At 37.2% G+C, this 20,649-nt stretch overlaps 1 protein-coding gene across 8 annotated transcripts in view; it reads left to right on the top strand.

The window, feature by feature from the left end:
* cep112 (centrosomal protein 112) overlaps positions 1 to 20,649 on the top strand; it is a 349,442-nt gene that overhangs the window by 239,812 nt on the left and 88,981 nt on the right. For 6 of the 8 annotated variants that reach the window (XR_012400500.1, XR_012400482.1, NM_001327791.1 and 3 more), the window contains one exon: positions 19,920 to 19,982. The exons of the other annotated variants lie outside the window; for them this stretch is intronic. Coding sequence is in view for 4 of the 6 variants with exons in the window: in NM_001327791.1 (NP_001314720.1) it covers positions 19,920 to 19,982 (63 nt within the window). In the remaining 2 variants the exon portion in view is untranslated. The remainder of the gene's footprint in view (positions 1 to 19,919; positions 19,983 to 20,649) is intronic. 8 annotated transcript variants of the gene reach the window in all.

Below are 20,649 nucleotides of genomic sequence, written 5' to 3'. Positions count from 1 at the left end.
TTTGGAAAAACATCAGAGAAATTGGTCATTTTAGGACCGAATGAGCAATAAGACAAACTGTAGCTTTAGGCACTAAACTGGATGTGGCTGGTTCTCTCTTACCTTTTCTGTTTTCCCCAAAGCCAATGGCTCAAGGGATTGCCCTGATAAAAGGTACCAGCCTAACCTACCGTGACGCACTGGAGCTGTCAGACCCAGTACCATAGATCTGACATAAGAGTAGACCTGTGGCACCTCACTGAAACTTTTGCCCAAACCTAGCAGTTAGCATCTATCTATCTATCTATCTATCTATCTATCTATCTATCTATCTATCTATCTATCTATCTATCTATCTATCTATCTATCTATCTATCTATCTATCTATCTATCTATCTATCTATCTATCTATCTATCTGTCTGTCTGTCTGTCTGTCTGTCTGTCTGTCTGTCTGTCTGTCTGTCTGTCTGTCTGTCTGTCTGTCTGTCTGTCTGTCTGTCTGTCTGTCTATCTATCTGTCTGTCTGTCTGTCTGTCTGTCTGTCTATCAGTCTATCTGTCTGTCTTTCTATCTATCTATCTATCTATCTATCTATCTATCTATCTATCTATCTATCTATCTATCTATCTATCTATCTATCTATCTATCTATCTATCTATCTATCTATCTATCTATCTATCTATCTATCTATCTATCATCTGTCTGTTTTTCTGTCTGTCTGTCTGTCTGTCTGTCTGTCTATCTATCTATATAATCTGCCTATCTATCTATATAATCTGCCTATCTATCTATCTATCTATCTATCTATCTATCTATCTATCTATCTATCTATCTATCTATCTATCTATCTATCTATCTATCTATCTATCTATCTATCTATCTATCTATCTATCTATCTATCTATCTATCTGTCTGTCTGTCTGTCTGTCTGTCTGTCTGTCTGTCTGTCTGTCTATCTATCTATCTATCTATCTATCTATCTATCTATCTATCTATCTATCTATCTATCTATCTATCTATCTATCTATCTATCTATCTATCTAATCTGCCTATCTATCTATCTATCTATCTATCTATCTATCTATCTATCTATCTATCTATCTATCTATCTATCTATCTATCTATCTATCTATCTATCTATCTATCTATCTTTCAAGTAGTAATTATGTATTACAAATGTAAACAATAACAGTACCAAATGAAATTTGATGTACAACCCTAAATCAGAAAAAGATTGGCACAGTATGGGAAACTCAAATAAAAAAAGAAAGTAGGGATTTTCAAATGTACTTTGACTTGTATTTCATTGCAGAAAATGTGAAAACAAAATGTTTCCTGTATTGTCTTGTCAACTTCATTCCATTTGTAAATATGCATCCTTTCCTGTCATTCAGACATGCAACACATTCCAAACAAAGTTTGGACAGGAGCAATTTAGGGCTAGTAATCAGATAACTTGGTTATATAATGATGTGATTTGAAACAGGTGATGTCAACAGGTGATTGTAATTATGATTTGGTACAAAAGCAGCATCCAAGAAAGGTCTCGTCCTTTAGGAGAAAAGCTGGGCTAAGGATCGCCAGGTTGCCATGCCACAAATACTGGAGAAAATTATTGAAATGTGTAAAAACAATGTTCCTCAAAGAAATATAGAAAGGTATTTAGATATTTTAACAAAATTAAAATAATCAAGGATTCTGAAGAAATTTCTGTGCATAAAGGACAAAAGCGCAAGCCAAACAACCGTAATCTCTGATCCCTCAGCCGCCACTGCATCAAGAATCGTCATTCATCTATAAGCGATATCACCACATGGGCTCAGGACTACTTTGGCAATCCTTTGTGAAGTACCACAATATGTAATTATATCCACAAATGCCAGTTAAAAGTGTACTGTGCAAAAAGAAAGCCCTATATTAACAGTGTCCAAAAGCATCATCAATGGGATTTAGCATCAGATGTTCTCAAGAAGTTCTCCGGACCAAAAGAAGAAAAGGATCACCCAGACTGTTATCAGCAACAAGTCCAAAAGCCAGGTCATGGTATGGGATCGTCTCAATGGTCACTTGCACTTCTATGATGGCACCAATAATTCTAAAAAGTACATAGAGATTTTGGAGCACAATATGCTGCCTTCAAGAAGACATCTTTTACAGGGACGCATACTCAAACAAGACATTCTGCACACATTAAAGAGTCCTGGCTGCGGTGGAAGAGGATACAGGTTTTTGACTGGCCTGCCTGCAGTCCTGACCTGTCTCCAATAGAGAGTTTGTGGTGCATTTTAAAGTGCAAAATGCGACAACAAATACCATCTACTGTTCCCCATCTTTAGACTTGTTTCCTGGAAGAATGGGACAAAATGACACATGAAACACTTCTTTTAAGTATTGTGAAAAGGAATGGCAATGTTACAAAGTGGTAAATGCTTTTTTTTTTTTTTTTCATGTGCCGCCAAAACCAAAATTGGAATACGTGTTTATCTAAAAAACTAAAAAGACAACAACAATTATGAGGTGCACATTAAATAATGTTTGTTGTACTGTCTGCAATGAAATACAAGTCAAAGTAAATTTTTTAATTACTACTTTATTTGTTTGTTGTTTGTTTATTTGTTTAATTATTAATTGGATTAATTATCACAATTATCAGAAAAGGTGTTAATCATTTTATTAATCTTTATGATTTAATCTTCTAAATGTAATTTATCCTTGGAATTAAATAAGAAAATTTCACTTTTACTATCACTTGTAGTCATATTGTGAAGTGTGTGTGTGTGTGTGTGTGTGTGTGTGTGTGTGTGTGTGTGTGTGTGTGTGTGTGTGTGTGTGTGTGTGTGTGTGTGTGTGTGTGTGTGTGTGTGTGTGTGTGTGTGTGTGTGTGTGTGTGTGTGTGTGTGTGTGTTTCATAACGGTTTTATGAAGAGGAATGGACAATATAGTCTCTATTGTGAATTGGTTATGTTATAAAAATATATATATATATATATATATATATATATATATATATATATATATATATATATATATATATATATATATATATATATATATATATATATATATATATGTATTCACACAAATGGTAATTGTGTGCTGCCAGTGCATCTGTGCTTCCAGCATGCATGAAATCTCCATGGTAACAAGGTGTGCAGCACACAACTCATGCGGTTATTTTTGTTTCCTCAATGACAAAGAACAAGAGAAGAGCAGAAGAGAGAGGGAAAAGGATTGTGAAAGAGATATAGTTTTTTTGTGCTGTTCCTCTGCAGGGTAACAGGAGGAAAAGCAAAGAGCCATGTGTGGTGAAAGCAACCAACTTTACACTAGTTGAAGGGAAAATAAATACATATGAAGTGCATTTGTATATGATCCAGGAGGAATCCCCTGCCTTCTGTTTACGCATTTTGTCCACCTTATCTGAGAGTCTATTGCTGCTATTATTACAGAGATGTGATGTGGTATTATTAAGTGATGTATTTAAGGTCTCTTTTCTACAAAGACTGCCTACAAAAAATATTAAATAATACCACAAAAATATTTTCAAATAAATATATTTTCATATAAATACAAAGAACAAATGTGTAGCGAAGGTAATAATTTGTTTTACTGACCGGTAGTGGCACAATCCAGTGACTAGGACTCACTAGGTTATTATATTAAAGAGCCCCTATTATGGGTTTTTGAAAATGAGCTTCCATGAAGTGTGTAAAACAGCACTAAGTGAATGAAAACATCCAGCTGAGGTTTAAATCTAAAAGTGCACCATGTTTAAAACTATTGATTCTTTAGCAAAATAGTTGACTCAGAGTCAAATAAATGAATCGAGTTGGGTTCGGATCTTTTATTTGCTGACATCAATGTCGATATGGTACATCACCAAATATGTAGTTGCAGATCCGGTAAAATCTGAACGTGCTTTCTATTTACTGATAAATAGTTGTACTATTACATTTTTTTTTCTAATTACATGAAGGTAGGTAGGTTTACCTACCTTTATGTAATTAGTCTTCTTTAAACTTGGCACTGCTGACTAACTAGTAACAACTTGGGGTGTGGATACAGCTACATATGGGGTTTAAGATCCTGAAACAACCCGGCTTGTTGAATCTTGACCCTGGAGTAGTTCTTGCAAAGTGAAAGGGGCAGAGGATCCTGTCTGGGTTGTATAGACAGAGGTAACCTGCTTTGAACTTGGCACAGGAGTCAACTGACTTGTAACAACTTATGGCAGTGATACAGACACGTATGGGGTTGAAGATTCATAAACAACCAGGCTTGTTGAACCTTTACCCTGGAGTAATCTTTGCAGGAAAGAAAGAAAGAAAGAAAGAACAAAATAAAAAGAGAAAGAAAGAAAGAAATTTGTCCAGTAAATTAAAGAAAAAGAAAGGAAAAAGAAACAATGAACAAAATAAAAAGAGAAAGAAAGAATAGAAAAAAAGAAAGAGAAAGAAAGAAAGAAAGAAAGAAAGAAAGAAAGAAATTTGTCCAGTAAATGAAAGAAACAGACAGAAAAAAGAAAAACAGAAAGAATGAATGAAATAAAAAAGAAAGGAAGAATAGAAAAAAGAGACAGAAAGAAAGAAATTTGTCCAGTAAATGAAAATAAGAAAGAAAAAACAAAGAAAGAAAAAAAGAAAGAAAGAAAGAAAGAAAGAAAGAAAGAAAGAAAGAAAGAAAGAAAGAAAGAAATTTGTCCAGTAAATTAAAGAAAAAGAAAGGAGAAAGAAAGAATGAACGAAATAAAAAGAGAAAGAAAGAATAGAAAAAAAGAAAGAGAAAAAAAGAAAGAAAGAAAGAAAGAAAGAAAGAAAGAAAGAAAGAAAGAAAGAAAGAAAGAAAGAAAGAAAGAAAGAAATTTGTCCAGTAAAAGAAAGAAAGAAAGAAATTTGTCCAGTCAATGAAAAAAGAAAGAAAGAAAGAAAGAAAGAAATTTGTCCAGTAAATTAAAGAAAAAGAAAGGAAAAAGAAAGAACGAAATAAAAAGAGAAAGAAAGAATAGAAAAAAAGAAAGAAAGAAACTTGTCCAGTAAAAGAAAGAAAGAAAGAAATGTGTCCAGTCAATGAAAAAAGAAAGAAAGAAAGAAAGAAAGAAAGAAAGAAAGAAAGAAAGAAAGAAAGAAAGAAAGAAAGAAAGAAAGAAATTTATCCGGTAAATTAAAGAAAAAGAAAGGAAAAAGAAAGAAAGAATGAACGAAATAAAAAGAGAAAGAAAGAATAGAAAAAAAGAAAGAAAGAAATTTGTCCAGTAAAAGAAAGAAAGAAAGAAATGTGTCCAGTCAATGAAAAAAGAAAGAAAGAAAGAAAGAAAGAAAGAAAGAAAGAAAGAAAGAAAGAAAGAAAGAAAGAAAGAAAGAAATTTATCCAGTAAATTAAAGAAAAAGAAAGGAAAAAGAAAGAAAGAATGAACGAAATAAAAAGAGAAAGAAAGAATAGAAAAAAAGAAAGAGAAAGAAAGAAAGAAATTTGTCCAGTAAAAGAAAGAAAGAAAGAAATGTGTCCAGTCAATGAAAAAAGAAAGAAAGAAAGAAAGAAAGAAATTTATCCAGTAAATTAAATAAAAAGAAAGGAAAAAGAAAGAAAGAATGAACGAAATAAAAAGAGAAAGAAAGAAAGAGAAAGAAAGAAAGAAATTTGTCCAGTAAAAGAAAGAAAGAAAGAAATTTGTCCAGTCAATGAAAAAAAGGAAGAAAGAAAGAAAGAAAGAAAGAAAGAAAGAAAGAAAGAAAGAAAGAAAGAAAGAAAGAAAGAAAGAAAGAAAGAAATTTGTCCAGTCAATGAAAAAAAGGAAGAAAGAAAGAAAGAAAGTAAGAAAGAAAGAAAGAAAGAAAGAAAGAAAGAAAGAAAGAAAGAAAGAAAGAAAGAAAGAAAGAAAGAAATTTGTCCATTAAATGAAAGAAAAATAAATGAATAAATAAATAAATAAATTTGTCTGGTAAATCAAAACTTTAAAGTCTTTGTACCCTACTGAAGTGGTCGTGGAGTTGAAACGGTTAAGAAGCACTGCCAAATATGTTAATATGCTTTTTTTTGTTGTTGTTGTTGGTTTGTTTAGTACAAAATGAGTGACATTGTTCCCACGAAGCTTTAATTGTATATTTTGTGACAAGCAAGCGACAACACAGCTTTGTGTAGTTTCCAAACCTGGTCAAGATTACTGCACATACACATTACATAACGAAATGTACCTGTTGACTAAAAAGGATGAGGCATTTGTACAAGATTTCCATTGAGTGGTGACAGGAGGGATTAGAGTGAATCGGGCCCTGAAAACATGGCTGCTGTTGCTGTCTCGGAGAACGCAGTAAACACACGCTCACTTCAAAGACACATCAATACACCCTGCTCCCCCACGGCGCCTGTCAGCTGTCATTCTGCCCAAAGTTTGGATGCTGCCTCTTTTTAACTTTATTTATTTTTGTTAATGTGTCACCACCATTTTTAGTCTCTGTTTAACATTACGATTCATATTTTTGCTCTCTCCTTTTTTTTTTTCTCTCCCCTGACGGAAGATGGTGGTGTTTTGGGGATGTTGTTGTCATTGTTTGTCTCCACTTTTTTTTGTGCCTGCAAACTTATTAATTTCTGTCAACTGTTTCTCTGCCATTTGGAGATACACCAAATCCCATTATTTTTGGTCATGGATTACAGAGAGCAAAACAGTGGGAGAATATGATCAAAGACACCTCCCTATCACCTCGGAGTGGCAGATCGAGAGAGGGAAATGGAGCTTAATAGCAGAAAATCAGATTTAGACCAGCCAGGCATGTGGATGGATTTGGTGATTCTATTTTTCTTTCTTCTTCAGAGATGAAAGTTACGCCGTTTTTTTTTTCTCTCCCCCCTCCATTCTCCATTTTCGCTCGTTCCTTTTCTCTCAGAAAGCGGGTGACACAAAGACTGCCACAGACGGGCAGTGTAGAGCTGTGGAAAGAGAGAAACTGCCAACACAACACAATGTCAATGGCCACATACTTATAGACTTTCACATCATAATGGAAATACTCATCCTGATCTTGTAGAGACCCTCTTTTTAAGTATATTGCGGATTATTTTAACTATAAACTAGCCTATAAACTATAGGCTATAAACAGCCACCACGGCGACTGAAGCTCTGCACAAGACTTTTGGCCAGTTGAGAAATTAAAATGGTCGTGCCCAACTGAGTCTGGTTCTCTCAAGGTTTTTTTTTCTTCACTCCCATCAGGTGAAGTTTTTTTTCCCTCTCCGCTGTCGCCACTGGCTCGCATGGTTCAGGATTGGTAGAGCTACGCATCGATGAATTTGCTCTTCAGTGTTTGAACTCTCAGTAATGATTAAATCACACTGAACTGAGCTAAACTGAACTGAACTTAAACACTAAAATACTGAACTACACTGTTCCAGTTACTATGACCATTTATGTGAAGCTGCTTTGACACAATCTACATTGTAAAAGCGCTATACAAATAAAGCTGAATTGAATTGAATATAAACTGCCACTAACTGGCATATAATACTGTAATATTTGTATGCCAGCATACTAAAATACAGGGTAGACCATTTATATGGATACACCTTAATAAAATGGGAATGGTTGGTGATATTACCGTCCTGTTTGTGGAACATTAGTATATGTAAGGGGGCAAACTTTTCAAGATGGGTGGTGGCCATCGTGGCCATTTTGAAGTCGGCCATCTTGGATCCAACTTTGTTTTTTTTTTCAATAAAAATAATAATAATTATTAATCTAATTAATCTCGTAACCTGCAGTATCGCTGAGGCCCACTAGTGGGCTGTGGCCCACCGGTTGAGAATCTCTTCTGTAGTGCATCTAGTTTTTGTTTAAAGTCATTTGGCGATATCGTCATCTTCTCATCAGTGACACGCAGTTTAAACAGTCATTGTGTGTAACGATTTTTATGTGTGCGATTTAATTGGATGGGAAAGAATGGAAAATAGTGGAGTAAAAGTATCGAAAAATGTATTCATTTCTTTTTTTTATTTTTGTATTGCTTTAAAAAAAAACAGTTAACAATAAAAGATTGCAGCAACTTTGAAGTTTACAACAAAAATAAACAATACCGAAATGACACACATTTTAATTCTACTTCCTGAGAGACCTACTCAGTCACAGTAATTTGAGTATTTGTATTTGTTACTTTACACCACTGGTTGTTTACAATTCAGCTCTCCACATTTTCGGATGCCTGATGAAGCGGACATGAAGAAAGCTGGCCAGCGCTTCATCAGAGCGCTCTAATCACGCCACCAGATGGAGATGGCAGATCTGGTGGTCACCAGCCAAATAAAAGGGCTCTTATTGAATAGCTAAGCTGGCCTTTGTAGTGCTGACCCTGGCGGCAAATCAGCCTGCAAGGTCATCAACAGATCGCAGGAGGTCCAAACTTAAAGCAACGAGAGCCAGTAAACTCCCCGGCAGCCCAAATCCTCACGCAGATGCATTCATGGCTGTGTTCCCATAATCCCTGCCGCCAGTCCATTGATCCACCTGCTAACAGAGGTGTGACAGATCCCTGCCCAAAAACAGACTTTGGAAGCCATGATGAAAATTAAACAGGCTATACACACACACACACACACACATAGGCTGGGGGTGTAGCCACACCTGCCGGTGTAATACGTGACAGGTCTTTTAAAGAGGGCGAGGAAGGACGAGTGAGGATTGATGGGTTTTTCATTAGCATGGTGTCACCTTCACTGACTCAGTATTTTCAGTGCTGAGTGATAAAGATAAAGAAGATTTGATAGCCTTTTGATGATATACGAGCAATATCACACCGTTAGCCTCTAAAAAGATAAGTCTGTGAATTCAAATATCAAGTTGACAGTTTATCAGCCGGGAACAAGACTCTACTAATTCAAAAAACTGACTTTAGTGATGGAAAGTTGATTACTTCATGGATTTTAATTGCGTTTGTATTTATTTATTTATTTATTTAATGAGAAGGTAATAAAGATGGAGCGAGTCTGATTACCTGAATTTATTTTTTCAAACAGAGGCTCATTCTGAAATCGTAGCCCTATATATACATTTCTGGAGATCGCAAATGATGTTGCTACACTGTAAAAAAAAATTAATAAAAATTAACCCGTAAAAAAAAAAATTAAAAAAAACTGTCAGAGTAAAAAATGTAGATAATGTGTAAAAAAAAATAAAAATAAATAAAAAGAATTTCTTGTTTCATAATCACAAGTTATTACTGTCATTTTACAGATTTTAACTGTAATTGTACAGGTTATTACTGTCATTTTACAATTTATTACTGTAAATATGTAGTTTATTACTGTAATTATACAGATTAATTGATGTGGTTATAAGGACATATACTGTAATTATACCGGTTATTACTGTAAATATACAGATTAATGTGATTATAAGGATAATTGCTGTAATTATGCAGGTCATTACTGTAAATATACAGATTAATGTGATTATAAGGATAATTACTGTAATTATGCAGGTTTTTTTACTGTAATTATATGGATTAATTGATGTGAGTATAAGGATAATTACTGTAATTAAGCAGGTTATTATTGTAATTATACAGATTAATTGATGTGATTAGAAGGACAATTACTGTAGCTATGCTGGTTATTACTGTAACTATACAGATCAATTGATGTGATTATAAGTCCTGTTACTGTAATTATGCAGGATATTACTGTAATTATGCATATCAATCGATGTGATTATAAGGATAATTACTGTAATTATGCAGGTTATTACTGTAACTATACAGATTAATTGATGTGATTATAAGTATGCAGGTTATTACTGTATCTACAGATTAATTAATGTGATTTTAAGGATAATTACTGTAATTATGCAGGTTATTACTGTAACTATACAGATTAATTAATGATATTGTAATTATGCAGGTTATTACTTTAACTAGACAGATTGTTTAATGTGATTATAAGGATAATTACTGTAAATATACAGGTTATTTCTGTAATTGTACGGATTAATTTATGGTATTATGCATAAAATCTCTAAATATTTCATAAAATTTTCCACTTTTTCGCAAAAACTGCAAAAACTTTTACCCCTTTGGAAGTATTTGGCGCTCTACAGAAATGTAAATAGGGGTACATTTTCAGAATGAGCCTGGGTTATGTTCAATTTTATCTTCATAACACATAAAAATTCTGTACAGTTTATACGGTAAAAAAAAGCCTGCCAGCAATAGTTACCAGAATACTATCATAAAAAATACATTTAAAAATTGCAGTAAACGACAGTATTTGATGAATTTTATGAAGGTTTGAAGTATTAACATCTATATAAACTGATATCTTAATGTAGCATTTTAACAGAGTTTATACTCACAGCCATTGTTGAAATGTGACTTCTTTATGTAGTGTTTATTTCTTAACTAAAGTTATTGTTGACACCCTTATTTTAATCCTTTTCCAGTTTTGGGGAAAGTTATTTTAATAGCAATAATTACAATCCTGCATTACTTCTTTATAAAGTAACTCAATTGAGTTTGCCATTTTTTCCAGATTAAAATAAATATTCTGTATCTCCAGAATGTGTCTGTAAAGTTTCAGCTCAAAACACCCATCAGATTATTTATTAGACCTTTCAGAAGCTTGTTATTTTTATCTCTGAGGATCTGGTTGCTGTTTTTGTGCACTGTACCTTTAATGCTAGTCCTTCCCCCCACCGTTCCCACGTGCCTGTCAGAGTGCGCCTCAATCTCCGCCCTCAGTGTCAGACAACACTCAGTCAAGTTTACCTTATTTTGTACATTGGATTACACTTTAATAAAAATATATTAAACAAACTGGATTATTGTAACCATTTAGATGAAAACAACATGTTTTTGTCAGGGTTCTGCCACTCTGGTCTTGTAAATTCTTGTTTTGGTGGCAGAGCTCGGACACTACCCATGTCTGGTCCTGTTTCTGTCTCTGTGTGCGCGCGCGCCGTCGTGGGTGTACGCAGAGTGTGCGCGCTCCTGCTTGACGTGACCGCGCGCGCGTTCTGCGTCCCTCAGACGCGTGCGCTCTTGTACTCGTGTTTGTGTTTTCGTCTGTCAGCAGCGTGGTGTTTCATTCCCAGCGTCTCAGTCTTGTTGGTTTCGGTTTTGGTCGGTGCTGGGATGAAGCATGCACGCTGCGTATGTGAGCGCATGGTGAGTGTTTTCATTCATCGTGTGCTCGTGTCTTGCGTCTTTTGTCAAAGCACGTGGCTCGGTGTTTACATTGTGGTCACGTGCTTTTGTCGTGTGCTTCAGTGTTGTGTTATGTGAGCGCATGGCTTGTATTGTCTCTCTGTGTCATGCTCTCTCCCGTCTATTGTCTAGTCCCACCCTCCTTGTTTACTCATTATTAGTTTGTCATGTTCACCTGTGTGTCAATTTACTTTTTGCTTTATAATCCCCCTCATGTTTTCAGTCCTTTGCCAGTTCGTTGTCTACACTCCCCGTGTTCCTGCTCCAGTCTTGCCTTGTCTTGTCAGCCCAGCCAAGTTTGTGTGTTTTGTTAATGTTTTCCCCCTCGGGGTAGTTTTGTTTTGCCTTTTATTTTTATTTTATTATTAATAAATACCCATTGTTTCTTTGCACTTGAGTCCTCGCTCCTTTTTCCCCTCACCGACCGTGACAGTTTTACTATAGATCTTAGACCCAAGGCGCCACCATCTTGGAATGTCGCTGTGTCTGACATCACAGAGTTTGTTCCGTTCCCTCCGCTGAACAAATACAGTGGAAATAATGTACTGAACACGGAGGCTGGAAAACCAAATTTAACAAAAGGCATGAAGTTGTGTATATATACACACACACACACACACACACACACACACACACACATATATATATATATATATATATATATATATATATATATATATATATATATATATATATATATATATATATATATATATATATATATATATATATATATATCTGTAGGCTTTAATTGTATGGAAAATGATCAGCTCAGGGTTGAGTAAATGATGGAATTTAGAATTTCGGGTTCACTGTTCCTTTAAGTTTGTGTACACTCTGTCTACACTCTACTATCTCTTTGCCCAACACAAGGAACCAATAAACCCAAGGCAGTTTGGATACATGAGAACGCCCGTCGATTTTTAAGCCATGTTTACAAAAAGCCCGTCTTCCTCTCCAAGCAACACAATCCATTGGAGCAAACCGAAAATCTCTTCTAAGCACACACACACACACACACACACACACACACACACACACACACACACACACACACACACAACTGCAAAAAAAATGTGGGCAAATGCCTTCCAGCATAGTACTTAATACACTATCAAAACTAATTGCTCCTATTTTGGAAAAAAAAGCATCTCGTATTACATTAAAATGCGCCACTGTTTATTTTTCTCCTGTTTTAATGTGTATATCTGGAAAGGTGAGTGTTTTGATTGCTCAGCTCCAGAATTAGGCTGTTAATGAAGCTTGGCTTAGCTCTGCTGCTTTGTGCTTTCATATACAGTAATGCTGAAATACAGCGTTCACACTTCAAAGCCTGTGGACTCACACTAGCAGCACTATGAAGTGATTGCAGCTCCTGATAGAAGCTTAAAGCGCCTGTAGCCCAAAGATGCCTTTGGCAAGGTGCAGATATTTGCCAGGAAACACACTCAAAAGAGCCCAAATGTTTCGTTTTCCTAGCATTTCCATAACTTTATAAGAGTATATCCACGCAGATTCGTTAACCACACTTTTTTTAGGCAAATGGTCTGTTCTTTTTTTACTTCAAAATGCAAACTGTCATTAATGACTCTTCTGTGAAGTTCTTTTGTTGAAAACTAAGAAGATATTTAGAGGAATGTTCACTATCATGTCTGTATTCTGAATATTCTCTATTTGAGCAAGCAGTTTGCAGGGTGGTTTTGTGGAAGCTTTGTCTTTATAAGGATAATTACTGTAATTATGCAGGTTATTGCTGTAACTATACAGATTAATTGATGTGATTATAAGTATGCAGGTTATTACTGTATCTACAGATTAATTAATGTGATTTTAAGGACTATTACGGTAATTATGCAGGTTATTACTGTAACTATACAGATTAATTAATGAGATTGTAATTATGCAGGTTATTACTGTAACTATACAGATTAATTAATGTGAGTATAAGCATAATTACTGTAATTATACAGGTAATTACTGCAATTATACAGATTAATTAATGTGATTATAAGGATAATTACTGTAAATATACAGATTATTACTGTAATTGTACAGATTAATTTATGGTATTATGCATAAAATCTCTAAATATTTAATTAAATTTTCCACTTTTTCGCAAAAATAAAAACTGCAAAAAAATGTTACCTATTTGGATGTATTTGGCGCTCTACAGTAATGTATATAGGGGTACGTTTTCAGAATGAGCCTGGGTTGTGTTCAATCTTATCTTCATAACACATAAACATTCTGTAAAATGTACACGGTAAAAAAAGCCTGCCAGCAATGGTTACCAGAATACTATCATAAAAAATACATTTAAAAAGTGCAGTAAACGACAGTATTTGAGGAATGTATACAGTGTAATAGATCAAAAGTTTGAAGTATTTACCTTTACATACAGTCTTTGGAACCAACCAAAATCTATGGATGGGGGTCAGATGTCGGCAGTATGTTTCCTCATGCATGTTCACTTCATTTAGCATTTGTGTTCTACTAAAATAATGACATAATAATACTGAGACTCTGTTAAGTGAGTGTGTTTATTTTTGGCATAACTTGTTATTTAGGCTTACAACTTCTTTTTTTTTTTTTTTGGTTGAAAATCTCAAAAGCACTCATTAAGGTATAGGATTGGTTCACCCAAAAATGAATATTCTGTTATTAACCGTCCATGTAACTTTAGTGGTTCAATTGTAATCAGAAATAAACAATTTTGTTCTTTATTAAATAACTTTGTTTTTCAATGTCTTCGCTTCAACCATGTCAGTTCCCAGTGTTCATTTACTATGGGTACACATTGTATTGGTCATAGTAAATGCACAAATTGACGAGGAGAGAAAACATTGGCGATCAAAGTCATTTGGATCTTTGTATTATTACAAATAGAAAAGTCATATGGAATATTCTGACAATGTTTTTGTTTTCTCTCTGCACTTGTTTTGGGATCTTTTGCTGTCTGTGGAAGATGATGGGGATTCTCAGATTTTATCTAAAACATTTTAATTTGTGTTCTGAAAACTAACAATTAAAATGTCATGAGGGAGAGTAAATAATAAAACATATACATGTAACGGAGGCTAGCTAGTAGGTGCTGTGCAGGTAAACCCCACTCCTCTGACCTCTAAAGGTATTCTAGTGACAGACGCTAGAGGCCATGGTCTTTAGCCTCCTTGGTAGAGCACCAGATTCCCATGCGAAAGGTTGCCGGTTTAATACCAGCTCGGAGCGGGTTGGGTGGCGTAGCACCAGCAGAGTTACATTGGTGCCGTGACCCGGATGGGAGGGAGGTTTAAGCCTGGTTTACTCTTCTGCGTCAAGTGACCGGCAAAACCCACGGCGCATGCAACGCGCGTAGCTGTGCATTTATACTTCTGCGCGCTGTCTCTGTTGGTCTGCATTAACACTTCCGAAACGCTAGTTGGCAGTGACGTGTTAATGTTCCTCTGTGTCGAGTTTCTTCACTGCTGCTTTTCCTGAAAACTTCCAGGATGTACAAGTGGCTCAAACAAGCACATTTTGAGGCAGGAACTGGCAGACGTGCAACAACTTTAACTATGAGGTAAACACAAAACAAAACTTTCCATCCGGAGCTCCTTCACGGGACTCCACACTTGTAAACAATCACTTCATCAGGCTCGCACCATTCGCGTGGCTGTCAGTCCCGCCCAGACTCGTCAGTGCTACCAGGCCGACCAATCCAAGAGCTTATGCTACGCGTCATTTTTTGAGAGGTGCATGTCAGCGACGGCCACGGCAAAGGGCTATGCGTCAGCGCCGTAGCATACGCCCGCGTTTGACACAGAAGTATAAATTAGCCTTTAGGGGGGTGTAACGGAGGCCAGCTAGTAGGTGCTGTGCAGGTTAACCTCACTCCTCTGACCTCTAAAGGTGCTCTAGCGACAGACGTAAGAGGTCATGGTCTTTAGCCTCCTTGTTAGAGCAACCGACTCCCATGCGGAAGGTTGCTGGTTCGATCCCAGCTCGGGGCGGGTTGGGTGGTGTAGGACAGGCAGGGTTACATACATATTTGATTAAACTAATCTTTTAAGCAGCTTGAATGTATTTATATTATCTGTAGAAGGTGTAGGACCAGAAAAACCTTCGTCCAATCAAAATGTGTGGTCTGGACAAGGCAAAATATATAACATATAGACTTTTTGGTGTTTAAAAACTCAGTAAGGTTGTTATATTGACTGTTACCCATTTCCAGAAGTAAGAAAAAAGATCCCCATGGCAGCAAACGATTTTTTTTATAGATGCTGGAGGTGCTTTGTTTCTCTGATCAACCTGAAGGCTCAAGGGGATTCCAGTATCTGACAGAAGAGGTCTGCTGCTGGGTCTGTGTGTGTTTTGATGCCTCCAGCCCTCTGCATTAGTGGCATCAGCCTCAATTACCAACCTGCTTGTACATGTCATGAGCACTTTACATATTGAACTGCTTTTCATACTAGATCTGTTTCACTTAGACTTTTTATTTGACTTCTTTGGCTTGGAGTGGAAGCTGTTTTGAGGACTTTTAAAACACTCTCCATAATGACCACTCGGAAGTGTTTGTGTGAACTTGTGAAACTGCTGTTTTGCAACCACATATTTTTCATGATACTTTGCCACACGACAATAAACATTTTAGGGAGGCTTAGCATGAGGGGTTTTTGAAAGGTTTTTAAATCACTTGCAATATTGTGTTAATAGTTAGTGACATTTACAGAATACTCAAAAAGTAAAGGAAGAAACGATGAACTGGTTGCTACAGGTTGTAATGGAAATGTAAAGAACATCTACATGTGAGATGGCTTCCTTAAAGGCAAAGGGTTTGGATTAGTAACAATAATATGTAAGATTTTTTGTATCAAATTGTCCAAAAACAAATAGAACAGTGTTGCAGTGCATCCGGAAATAGCGCTTCACTTTTTCCATTTTTTATGTTACAGCATTATTCCAAGTTGGATTAAATTCATTATTTCCTCAAAATTCTACACACAATACCCCATAATGACAATTGTTTTTTTTAAATTGCTGTAAATTTATTAAAAATAAAAAAGCTGAAACATCACATGTACACAAGTATTCACAGCCTTTGCTCAATACTTTGTTGATGCACCTTTGGCAGCAACTCTCAAGCTCTATCAGGTTGCATGACAATCGACGGTGTACAGCCATTTTCAGATCACTCTAGAGATGTTGAATAGGATTTGGATCTGGGCTCTAGGTGGGCCACTAAAGGACATTCACAGGACATTGTTGTGAAGCCACTTTAACAGAGCAAGTCATTTTTCACAGTATTTCCGAAATTATTTTTTTCTTCTGGAGAAACCATTGCTTGTTTTATTCTGGCTAGAATAAAAGCAGTTTCTCATTTTGGTCTCACTTTATATTAAGTGGCCTTAACTAATATGTATTTACACAGGAATTAATAGTTTGTTACAATGTACTTATTGGGTAAATACATGTATTTATTGTGTACTTATGCTTGATTAAATACATGTATGTACTTACATCTGTAATTAACTTCTGTAACTACATTTGTAAATACACTGTTGACCATCCCTTACACCTTAACCCACCCTTAAACCTACCCATACCACCAAACCTGTCCATAACCCAACCTCTATCCCAACTCAAGACCACCACAAGTGTTCCTTAAACACATTATGAACACAGTAAGTACATTGTATTTATGTTTTGATGCAAGTACATAGTAGTTAAGGACACTTCATATAAAGTGGGACCCTCATTTTTTTTAAAACCATATTGTGGTCAGTATTATTAGTGACTGTAAGCAATATTTTATTTCGATTGTTTAGAGAGCAAACCATCATTACACAACGACTTGCCTAATTGCTCTAACTTACGTAATTAACCTAATGTTACAGATCACTATTTTCCAACCACTCATATTTTCAGAAAGCTCAAAACCTTTTCATCTACTTCAATCTTACCATCTTACAAAGGGTACTTTTCAGATGAAGAGACAAAATTAACAACAGCACAGCCATCAATTAATTCATTATCTCCACAGCCATATCACCCTGCAGACTATTAAGACTGATTACTCACTGAAGCTAAGCAGGGCTGAGCCTAGTCAGTACCTGTATTGCTGCGTTCACACCAGACGTGGAACGCGTGGACAAATCGCGCTATTCACATGTAAATAGCCGCGTGAACATTTGAGGTTACTCGCTTCATTCGCACGTCAAATTCGATTCATTCGCGTGTCAAATTCACTTCAGAAAAGATGCAGATTCGCGTGATGGGCAGGGCTTCTGTTTGCCCGGTGACTCTAGCTTCGTAGCTAAATGGCTAACATGGATTTTATGAAGAAAATAACAGTGTTTATGTGCTTTATGAAGGCTGAAAAACAGCGTCGATAGGTTTAGGGCCGTGTCTGAGTCCGCTACATACTTTCAGAGGTGCATCCAGCTCTGTGAGTTCATAAACTCCAGATTCGCGTGATGGGCAGGGCTTCTGTTTGCCCGGTGACTCTAGCTTCGTAGCTAAATGGCTAACATGGATTTTATGAAGAAAATAACAGTGTTTATGTGCTTTATGAAGGCTGAAAAACAGCGTCGATAGGTTTAGGGCCGTGTCTGAGTCCGCTACATACTTTCAGAGGTGCATCCAGCTCTGTGAGTTCATAAACTCCTCCAGAAACTTAACCTGGCTGGCAAAGACTTTCAGCAGTGCTTCTGACTGAGCCCAGCCCAGTTTGATGAACTTCTTGTCGGTGTCGGCTGGAGGATTTCCCCTGGGATACTAACAACAGGCGATACGTCACAATCACGCCCCCACAAGAGCAAGCTCCTGATTGGTTAACGCGGCGCGAATGTCCGTTTTAGTTCAGATTTTCGAACTCGAGCGATTCGCACATCAAACATGCAAAACGCTCAATTCGCGCTGCGCCATTCGCACCGCACCATTCGCGCAATTCGTTTAATTCGTGCTGCGCTATTCGCGCGTATCGCGCCACAGGATGTCTATTCGCGCGTTTGCATTGACTTAACATGTAAATCACTCGCCCTTGATGCGCGTTCCGCGTCTGGTGCGTCCACATGGGAAAACCAGGTTGCTGTTGAAAGTAGTGTTAGTGAGGCCAGCAGGGGGTGCTCAACCTGCGATCTGTGTGAGTCCCAATGCCCCAGTAAAGTGAAGGGGACACTAATCTATCTTTCAGATGGGATGTTAAATTAAGGTCCAGACTCTCTGTGGTCATTAAAAATCAACGTGACACTTCTCTTATAGAGTCCTGTGTCCTGGCCAAATTTTCCCCATTCACCCTTATGCCGAGTTCAGACTGCATGATTTTCAAAGTAGTCGTGTCACAGATGTTTTCACACTGCATGACTATCTGGGCTTGCATTTCGTCGCTGCTTTGCTTACACTGCAAGATGGATCGGGGACAGGGGCTTTCAGATTGCATGACTTTACTATAGGAAGAATCGCCGACAACTTCGTCCAAACTACGTTCTCATAACTACATAATGAGAAAGAAGCCTTTAATGGGGTAGAACATGTACATGTTTGCTCACCTGGGTTTAAAGGGAATTAGCCATTTCTCCTCAACGTTGATAATAAACAAATTTTTTTCTGTATGAACCGTCAAACAGACACGGTTGCTCCTGAGTCCTGTCAAACCTTCACTAGTTTTTCCTCCATTTCGTGAGTCCAAATAAACCGAAAAAGAGCGCTTTTAACTTCTTCCTCAGCCTCCCGCTGGCCTGCAGCAGCTATACACACACACACACACAAGTGAAAGCTGCTCTCTCATTGGCTGTAGGCGATCGCTGATGTTATTTTCAGTCAAAACTCAATTCACACGGCATGATTTGAATCGCCGACAGCTCCAGATATTTAGCATGCCAAATATCTCGCAGGCATCGGCGACTCATCGGCGATTCTCTCAGATCGCGTCTTTGATCGTTCATACTGTGTGATTGTCACTCACGTGCACGAGCAGCGATTTGCCTGTGATTTAAGGCATTTGTCTGCGATTTCTCAAAACCTGTCGGCGAGCAAAAATCGGGGCTAAAATCACGCAGTCTGAACTAGGCATTACCCCGTCATGGCCTCCCAATCATCCCCATCCACCGGATTGGCTCTATCAATGTCTCTCCACTCCCACTATAGCTGGTGTGTGGTGAGCGCACTGGCGCCATTGTCCTGTGGCTGCCGTCACATCATCCAAGTGGATGCTGCACACTGGTGGTGGTGGTGTGAAGAGACCCTCCTCATGACTGTAAAGTGCTTTGGGTGTATGGCCATACATGATAAATGTGCTTTATTAATATATATTACATTAAAATTATTAATTTACCCATTTTTCCGCATTGGAATGAAGGATTGCAGCTCCTTTTCTTTCAATCTCTTAATAATATCATCTATTCTGTTACACCGTGAGCAAGCAACCACAACCATTTGTGGTTCACAAATATAACCCTTGCATAATCATTTATCGCTTTGTTTTCGTGGCTTTGCATGTTCTTTCTCGTGAAAGCTAACAGGATTTTTATTTTTTTTTTCAGTCTCATATTCTTGTATTACAGATAACGGTGTGATTTTGTTCTCTCTCTCTCTCTTCCTGTTAAGTGGTGATAAGTTGGCTTGTGATGAAAGGCCCGTGTGCTGTTGTGGTGTCGGGCCTGGCACTGCTCCCAGAGCCCCAGCCACACGCATGCCAGTCGCAGAGGTCACGGCTGAGGCCTTCCTGCCAGCCGTGTGTTTCTAACAGCCTCTTCTGCTTTTCTCCTTTATTACAGACCAGCAGCAGGATCAAGCATCTCGAGAAGGAGTATCAGCAGAAGATGGCCAAATCTGCACAGGTAAACTGATGAGCTTGAAAAAAAGGCAAAAATGTGCGTCCTGATGGATGGATGGATGGATGGATGGAAGGAAGGAAAGAAAGAAAGAAAGAATGTTATATTATATATATATATGCGAACTATATATATGAAGAGTTTAGTTGCAAAAACTTCTAAAAGCCATTTGATATTTTCGTCTTAAGGCACGTACACACAAGCGCAAAAGTGTCATTTTTTAAAAAAAACTCCTCATGCTCGTTTTTTTTATTTGACGCGCCGCGTCAAAACCTTCTCCTCCAATCAGATCGGCACTTTTGTTGATGTGTATGGAGCTGCTGTAGTTACAGTAAACAGCATGTGGAGGCGCTAAAGCGCAAAACTGTCAATGCGAGCGCACAATGAAGAAGATGCCCAAAGGCGATATGAACGTGGAGCTGCTTATTGCACTGGTGAACAATAATCATTTCTTCATTGCTAGAGCTGGAGCTGCTGCTTGAACCATCTATGCTTGTTCGAGTCACCAGTAAACTTTAAAGGGCCATGAAACCCCCTCGTTTCAGCAGGGTGTTTTCACACCTCTACTTTGGAAAAAGTCAGAAAAGTGGGCGTGTCCAGCTCTGTTTAGGGGGGAGTGTCGGAGGAAGAAAAGTGGGATGGTGTGGAAGTGTCTATTTGGGCACGCGCGAGT

Source organism: Danio rerio, chromosome 3 (genome assembly GCF_049306965.1).
Source record: "Danio rerio strain Tuebingen ecotype United States chromosome 3, GRCz12tu, whole genome shotgun sequence".
In the NCBI taxonomy this organism is placed as follows: Eukaryota; Metazoa; Chordata; class Actinopteri; order Cypriniformes; family Danionidae; genus Danio; species Danio rerio.
The sequence above is the reverse complement of the archived record's forward strand: the minus strand, read 5'-3'. Positions and strand labels throughout refer to the sequence as shown.